Genomic DNA, 9,358 nt, shown 5'->3' on the forward strand with positions numbered 1-9,358 from the left:
CTGTCCCTATTCTTTTGTCTCTGTTTATTCTTTTTTCTTTTGCCCTATCCAGGTACGTGGGGAGTTTCTTGGCTTTTGGGAGGTCTGAGGTCTTCTGCCAGCATTCAGTGGGTGTTCTGTAGGAGTTGTTCCACATGTAGATGTAGTTCTGATGTATTTGTGGGGAGGAAGGTGATCTCTGCATCTTACTCTTCCGCCATCTTCCCAGCTCTGAACTTGTCAATCTTATGTTCACATTGTTTACCTGCCTATTGATATTGTGTAGCTATTAGGGCTCAGCCATTGTGGCAATGAGACCAGGTTCTCAACTTGGGAGCCAGGACTCCTGGATTCGGTACATAGCTTTGTGTTCTATGTGATAGTTAAGCACTCAGATTACCAGTCTATCCATGAGCCTACTGCAGAATTTTTGAGGGCAAATATGATAAGACACATAAAATATTTTTGAAAGCCTACCAAGTATCATAAAAATTAAAGACCTTATTAGTATTTACACTAAACCAATTTTGTAATCATTACTAAGACTTTAGACCCAACAGATTATGAAATCTATGTTTGCTTTTATTAAATTTGGTATAAAAAGGATGAAATCATTTGTGGTGATCAGATATCATGAAAATTAAGTTGGATTGAATGCTCATGTAATATGAAAAAAATGTGATTCCCTTCTCACTGATTTTAATGAAACATATCTAGGTCTTGATTACTCAGACATTGGATACCCACACTCTTAGGCTAACACCAGGAACAGATGAATTAGGATACTGTATTTTTCTTTCATTTGGAAAAATCACAAAGAATGAAATATATTGGGCCGCATCATATCTGTTGAGCACCAACTCTGTGCCAGGGTGTGTGGTCACTGTGATGCATCCGTTATCTCATGAAATAATCACAGTGCCCTGGAGGAGATTTGTAAGCCTTTGAATTACACCATTCAGCTTCCGAAAGGGGGCAAAGGTCACCTTGCCCCTTCTGGAGTCAGGCTATCTCCCAGAACTCTTACCTACACAATCTGGATTTGTGAGTTCTAAATTTTTTCCTAATTTGGAGCACTCTTTTAATATATTTAGATATATGGTTGATCATCATTATTTGCAGGTTCTCTATTCATGAATATACCTACTCTTTAAAATTTTATTTCTAACCCCCAAAACCAATAATTATGGTGCTTTTATTATCATCCTTGGACATGTGCAGAGCAGCCAGAAATTTGAGCAGCCCAGTGCTCACAAACTCAGCTGAGCTGGAACAAGGTGGCATTCTGCCTTGATGGTTCAGCTCTCATACCATGGATGTGTCCTTTCGGCACTACATTTAGTGCCAATTTTTCACATTTTTGTGGGTTTTTGTTGGTGGTTTCACTGTTTAAAGCTGTCCCTAAATGTGGTGATGAAGTGCTTTCTAGTGTTCCTAAACACTAAAGGCTGCTGTGTCTGATGGAGAAAATATGTGTGTTAATTAAGCTTCACTCAGGCATGAATTTATAGCGCTGTTGGCTATGACTTCAATGTTAATGAATCAACAGTACATATTAAATAAGGCACCTTTAAACGGAAACCCACATGAAACAAGGTTGTGCTTTGATTGGTTGATAAAAAGGTAGGCTCCCAGGAACATGACACTGTGTTTCCTCTAGAAGCAATACTTTGTATTCCCTAATTTAGTATTTTTGATGTCTTTATAGAACACAACTACTGCAAATAACAAGGATAGACTCCATCTAAAGATACCATTGCACTTGACTTTCTTTACTGACTGTTCAATGTCAGATATTCTGATTAGTCAGCCTTTGAATGGAGATAGGGAAATTAATGAAAGATCTTGAAAACCAAGTTTTAAACTGATGGAACTTTTATGAGGAAGTCATAAAGGCCTGGAATCAAAGATTTATAATGGGAGCCCTCATGAACCCAACTCTGTGAGGCAAATAACATCAGTATCTCACTTAATCTAAAACTCAGCAGAATCCAGAGTCATTATTTTCTAATTTGGAGCATGATATCTTCCTAGGTGGAAAGAAAAAAGAAGAGCAAAAATTTGAAAAATTCCAGTTTACATGGTTTTAAAAAATATTCGTACAGTGTTACTGCCAGGTATGACTCAAACTAAGTTTGTCAGAAATGGTGAACTGTTAAATTTAAGTTAAGCTAATAAAATCCATGAGATCCCCAAGGGGGTCTCCATTGTACGCTTTCACATAAAAGGTTAATTTATTCCAATCATTTAATTTATTAAGAACAGAAAGGGCATATTGAGATACTACTGTAACATGACTTTTAAAATTGTAAGTGAGACTATGACACAGAAAGTTCTAACCTTTCATTACTTGCCTCATTCCTTTGTAATAAATGAAAAAATTTCTTCAAGGAAACCTTATTTCTTTCATTTATAATCAGAATCTTTTAACAGAAGGTGCTGTGTAAAAACTTGATGAGTTACCCGCCCCTGAGATTCAAGTTGTATCAGTAGCACTTACTTTTTTTCCCCAACAATATTGAATCAGCAATAATTTGTTTAAATTTAGGTGACTATCTTTTAAAAAAAAAAACAAACCAATGATTCTTAGACAACTTGTCAAAAGATAGTGTTTCAATTTTGAGGCAAGTGCTGGGTTATTATATTCACTTATGAAAACAAGTTAATTTATCTTTCACATTGAATATTCTTTCTAAAATGTTTGTATCAATAGTTTGGAAGTACACACCAAAAGTATCCCAAATGACACGGTAGATTATTAATTTAGGCAACATTTTATTTAATGTTTCAGTAGGATAATGATATTATAAGCAATTACACTGTGTCAGATAGTTGCTGAGATAGTTGCTTTGTCTGTATTTTTTCTAATTCTGACAGTAACTACATATGATAAATATTATTATTTCCATTTTATAGGTAAAGGCACTGAGGTACAAAAGGCCTAAAGATTTTGCTCAAGGGGTATAGAAAGCTAATATAGGTTGTTAAAGAAACTCATTCAAATTTAGATCTAGGAAAACATCCAAATTCATTGCTTTCTGCTACTTTTAAAATTATTTATAAATAAAACTATATGCTAATATATACTTTTTAGAATTTGGTAGCTTGTAATAGTAAATATGACATAAATCAGAATATTTCTAATTGAGTAATCACAGAGGGTTTAAAGAAAGCTATTTAAAGGGTCATTAGTCATTCTTGCTTACATAAGCAAATTATCATTCTATTTTCGCCTAAATATTGTCTACCATGTGGTACAGTTGCAGCACAGGAAAAATTTATCTTAGGACTTTATGACACTCTTTCCAACCCTCTGGCTGCTTTTAAATGGGATTCATACACCCTTGACAGGTTGAAAATTAAATGTGCTTTATGGATAGTTTCTTAAAAGGAACGGAAAGTATGAGCGATTGGTGTCAAATAGTTTGTCTTTCACAGCATCAAATAAATAGTATTTTCTCAGCCTTCTCTGATTCTTGTCATACTGGAATTCTTATCGTTCAAAGCGGCATGCTTTCTGCCTTCCCCACTTTCTACTCAATACCATAGCTTAATTATATTTTTCCATTGAGATATAATTCCCATACCATAAATTTACCCTTTCAAAGTGCACAATTCAGTGGTTTTTAGCATATTCACAAGGTTGTGCCACCATCACTATTATCTAGTTTTAGAATATTTTCATCACCCCAAAGGGAAACCCTCTACCCATTAGCAGTCTTTCCCCATTCACTTCTCCCCACATCCACTGGCAAACACTAATCTACTTTCTGTCTCTGTAGATTTGCCTAGTCTGGATATTTCATAGAAGTAGAACTGTACAATACGTGGCCTTTTTGTTGTTGTTGTTGTTGTTTTTTAATACGTGGCCTTTTGTGTCTGGCTTCTTTCACTTAGTATATCATTTTCAAGTTACATGAATTTTGTAGCATGTATCAATACTTCATTCCTTTTTATGACTGGGTGGTATTCTGTTGTATGTATATATCACACTTGTTTATCCATTCATCAGTTGATGGCTTTGGGGTTTCCCACTTTTGGTGATTCTGAATAACGTTGCTGTGAATATTCCTATGTAAGTTTCCATGTGAACATTGGTTTCATTTATCTTGGGTAGGTAATTTGATCTTTCCTCTCATTTTTCATTGCTTTTTTCCCCAGCTTCAGGAATGCCCAGAACAATAGGAACTCTTTGAATTCTTAACCAAGCTTGATAAGCCTTGGCTGTCACATCTCCCTAAACCTGATCTTCATTTGCCTGTCTTTTCCCAGAGCCACCCATTGGCCAGATGCACCCCCCACATGGCAGCGTCACTCCTCAGAAGAACAGCAACCTGCTTGTGATTATTGTGGTCACCATTGGCGTCATCACAGTGCTGGTGGTGGTTATCGTGGCCGTGATTTGCACCCGGCGTTCTTCAGCCCAGCAGAGAAAGTAGGTAACAGCTAGTTCCCAAGAGATGAGAAGTCACTGCTTGACCTGACTACCATCTTTCTGCGTTAGATTTTTGACGGCTCTCTTCCTGTGTGCTTCCATAATTCACTACGTGTTCCTCATCTCCTCTCCAGAGCTGGGCAAAATCTTGCCTTTGTCCATTCCAGGCCCATAACTTAAGAGGGTGAGGACTAGGCTTGCAGAATTAATAATATAATCCACCTGAACACTCACTCTGCATTTCTGTTTGATTTTACTTCTTGAGACCAGATTCTTCCTTTCAAATGAGAGCAGGTATTCCTTAAGTAACACTTAGAGAGTGGACTTCACCATGTCCCTACTTATGGCCCTCTCTCTGCAATTATGTATAAAACATTGGAGATGTGTATTCCTCTAAAAGTATTTACGTATCCCTTTTGGTGAGAAGGCCTGTAGGCATTTAATCAATGCTTGTTGCATGAATGACTAAGTATAGACTACAAAACTCAACGTAATTATAATACTATGGAATGTTTAGTTTGGAGGCAGTAGTTAGGATAGATGAGAGATTCCAGAAATTCAAAATGGTTCATATTTCGTGGCTATGGTGGATTTTCAGATATTAAAAATTTTGAGGGGTTTAAAAATATTTTCATATCATGCAGCTCTAGGTTATAGCACATGCAGAGAAAGATATATCAAAGTACAAAGTTTGGAATGGAAAAGGGATTTTAATTCAGCTTATCCCCTCCCAGCGATACCCCATAAACAGCATATTAACCTTGTATCAGCCAGTTGTGGGAATCAGCAATAACCTTCTGGTTATTTTCTGCCTCTCTAGCACTTTTCAAATCCAACATGATATGTCTTTTTCAGCTGTGCCATTCTCACTGGATTGGCTACAATAGGCTCTTTCCTTAATTTTTGTTTTTGGCCTGAGACATGGTGTTCTGCAAGTCTGAGGCATGGGCCCATAGGTGGCTGGTTTGACAACTGTATACCATACACATTGCTGGAGAAAGATTCTCTAGCAAATAATTTTCCCTCTTCCCCTGGTAATACCTTAGCCTTTCTCTCTTTTTAAAAATGCTGTGACCCTGTTTGTTGATTTCTAGTGTATCTTACAGCATTTTGAAGTAAGGTATTTAGTAACAGGATACAGGAAGATGTACATACTGAAGAAAGTAACATAGGGTATAGATGCGTCTTCGCATTTCATTTATTTAGATGACAGGTCAAATTTTATATCCAGCTGCATTCATTTGACTGGACTGTCTTGAAGCTGATGATAGCTGGTGTGCTGGTCCACTGTTTCCGAACAGGGAACCAGACAGAATGAGATTAACAAGGTGGGTCTCCTGTGTAAGCATCTGGGAAGTCATAATCACCCACTGAGCTTCTAGAGTGCTGGGCACTTGGTAAGGCTCTGGGGGAAAATCACTGTGATTAAGTCATTGAACAATCTCTTGGTCCAGCAATCCCAAGAAAGGGCTTTTGTAAACAAAGAATGGTGAAAAATCAAAGCTGCAGGTCTCTGAGGCAGAGCTGAGAAAGATTCACAGAAATGGAAGCAGGGAGGGCAGCAATTTCTGGCCTTATTTCATGACAGTTTTAAAAACATGGATGTGTTCACAAAATGAATTGAAATAACTAAACCATCTGTAGTGAGGCGTTTTGTTTTGTTTTGATCATTTTCATCATTGTTAGAAGAATGTTTGCGGGTTATATTGACTTGATGAACTGAACTCCTGGACCTGTGTTGTTTCTCCACAGAGAAAATGCTAGTCTTCTCCATGTGCAAAAGTGGGATTTGGTGCTATTTTGGGAAACTCTCAAATTGTCCTAAATCCCACCCTAAGTACTTTGTTAGAAGCTTGAAGGTTTTATATAGAAAGAGTAGAAGCTGAACCCTGGGTATCACATGTTTTGAAAATTAGGGAATGATTGAAAGAATAAATCACTCCATGAATGACTGAAAACCCAAAGAAAGTGAATCTGTATAGCTCCTATGCTACTGCCGCTTGGGTTTTTCCTCACCCCACTCCCAAATTCTCTTAATATTTACTTGGCATATTTTCACAATTTAGCTTCATATATTTTTCTTCAGTAACAGGCCCAATGGCATTCATCCTGATCTCTTTGTTTGTATATGTTAACAGAGAAAAAGAAAAAAAGAAAATCTCTCCTTTAAGATATTTCTGAGTTTTAGTTTAGCTTTTCTTGATTTCATTGAGAGCTCCTCCTCCCCCCATACCACCGCCACTGAACTTTGTAGAACAAATTAAATAATGCAGATGAAAGCAAAATCAATTCTAATTTGAAACAGAAATAATGTCCATTACAGGGCTCTCAGAAATGGGAGTTTAATGTAATTAATAAGGTGAAGTAGGAAATATCTGTGTGCTTCTTCAATATCTCTTTATTTAGGACTGCTGGAGAATGTAAATTGTCTATGTGTTTTACTGGGGGACTTGAATTACATCCACATGGATTTGAAACATATTTTTGTGTACTAGCAGTAATACTTCATTCAAGTTAGTGTCTGTGCATTTTATTCTGTGATTTATGTAATGAGGTAATGAGCTAGCTTATCTGATTGACTCACATTCTAGTTGGTAAGATTTTCTTTTTATGTTATAAAATAACTAACAGAAGTTAGAACCCAAGTTCTAGTTCTGATTCTACCACTTCTTTAATTGAATTAATAATATTTAATTACACCTAAGGGAAGACCTAGTCTCTGAATATCAGTTTCCTCAAATAAGAAGTGGGACTAAATAGTTTTCTGTCACCCCTCTACCACTAAAATTCTCCACGGACTACTACTAAATTACAAAATCACATGGTAACATTTAGCTTCAAATTCACATGAAATAAAAATAACTGCATTTCTTTTTAGCTATTAATTTAAAATTTTTTTACCACTTTGAAGAGACTTCCCTTACACATTCTGAATTAGTGAGATTATAGTAGAATATCATAATACTGAAAATTTGTGTTTTAATAAAGCTTAAATTGATGGGGGATTTTGGTACTTTGTAACAGAGTAATAATATTTTCCTGGCCAAAATGTAGAACGTGTATTTTGATAAGTTAGAATGTATCTACAGATACTAAAGAAAAAAATATTTGACATTGAGACTATCCTGGAAATTCTGGACACATGGTTATCACATGAACACGTGGGTAGATGGTCAACAACTTGTCCGAATACGTTAAATTTAAATGTGTAAATAAAATTCAAGGTTTACATGGTAAAATCACCAGTTAACTAAGCCTCCTCTTTGATTTGATGTGTACACAGCAAGTTTTAAGTATCGACACACATTCAAATCTTAACAAAAGTAATTATCTTCAGTACTGAGGATCAAATGTTTCAACTCAAATGAAATCTATTGTACTTTACTATAGGTCACTTTCACTGATTTTCAAAATTTTAACATTTCATTGGTTTTCAGTATTCACCACACAAGGATTTTAACTGACAAACACTTAAGACGTCAATATATCTTAGTTCCGTCTCAGAAAAGGCAGGTTTATTTGAGTATCTAGGACATATTTTCTCTGGCTTTCCAATACAAGTTTTTTGTTTTGTTTTTAGTAGCAGTCAGTATAGTAAAAATAATCAGTATAGATAATTAGGAGGCTGGAAAGCTTTGGGAAACATTTGGATGGAGGAAAATTTAAAAAAATAATGACACGTTTTTATCATTCAATTCAAGTGATTTCTATGTGCTTGGTGTGTGATCTACAAAGTAACAAATCTGATGAATGTTAACTCTTGAGCTAAAAACCTTCCTGCAATTTCCCACTGACTTACTGATAGTTTAAATGTGTCTGTTATGATTTGGTCCCCTCTACTTCTTCAGCTTTCCTCCCTGCCATGCCCCAGTGCATGCTCCTTGCTCCAACATGCCTTTTTTCATTCATTTATTAAACTCCCACTGTCTCACTGATCTTTGCATTTCTAGTCCTTAGCATACTTCTTGACACATTTACTATTCCATAAATGTTCACTGACTAAAGAAGTGGATACATGTTGTAAAACAATGAGTGATGTTACAGAAAGGAAGTAAAGAGAGTTTGCTCCAGTATCACTGGAGGAAACCAGTGCACACACAGGGAGCATCTGGCCAGCCCAATAAGACAAACAGTGATCAATACAAGGTGAGAGGTATAGAGAGAGACCAGGGAAATGATTTAGCTATTCTAAGATTACACAGACCTGAAGTGGTCAGGAAGGTTTCCTAAAGAAAACAGGCTTGAAGGGAATCTTAAAGGGTAAGTAGTTTGTAAGTAAAGACTGTGAAGGCGTTGTGGGCAGAAGCAAGATCAGATAGATGGATGGATGGATAGATGGATAGATACATAGATACATAGATACATATTTAGAGGTAGATAGATAGATAGATACATAGATACATAGTTAGAGATAGATGGATAGATACATAGATACATAGATAGAGATAGATGGATAGATAGATACATAGATACATAGATAGAGATAGATGGATAGATACATAGATACATAGATAGAGATAGATGGATAGATAGATACATAGATACATAGATAGAGATAGATAGATAGATACATACATACATACATACATAGAGATAGAGATAGATGGATGGATAGATAGATACATAGATACAGAGATAGATAGATAGATAGACAGATAAAACTAAGGAACAAAACCCGCCAGAATTTGATTATGCTCTGGAAGCTTTGCCAGTATGAGAAAGAGCAAAGAGAGCCGTGGAAGATTCCTGGCTTTGCCTTTATTCAAGAATACATGGGTGGGGCTTCCCCGGTGGCGCAGTGGTTAAGAGTCCACCTGCCGATGCAGGGGACACGGGTTCGTGCCCCGGTCCGGGAAGATCCCGCATGCCGCGGAGCGGCTGGGCCCGTGAGCCATGGCCGCTGAGCCTGCGCGTCCGGAGCCTGTGCTCCGCAACGGGAGAAGC

General features: G+C 36.7%; 1 protein-coding gene across 1 annotated transcript in view; it reads left to right on the forward strand.

The window, feature by feature from the left end:
- Positions 1 to 9,358, forward strand: part of DCC (DCC netrin 1 receptor) — a 948,035-nt gene that overhangs the window by 839,451 nt on the left and 99,226 nt on the right. The window contains exon 26 of the mRNA XM_028479946.1: positions 4,252 to 4,414. Coding sequence (XP_028335747.1) covers positions 4,252 to 4,414 — 163 coding nt within the window. The remainder of the gene's footprint in view (positions 1 to 4,251; positions 4,415 to 9,358) is intronic.

Source organism: Physeter macrocephalus, chromosome 19 (assembly GCF_002837175.3).
Source record: "Physeter macrocephalus isolate SW-GA chromosome 19, ASM283717v5, whole genome shotgun sequence".
In the NCBI taxonomy this organism is placed as follows: Eukaryota; Metazoa; Chordata; class Mammalia; order Artiodactyla; family Physeteridae; genus Physeter; species Physeter macrocephalus.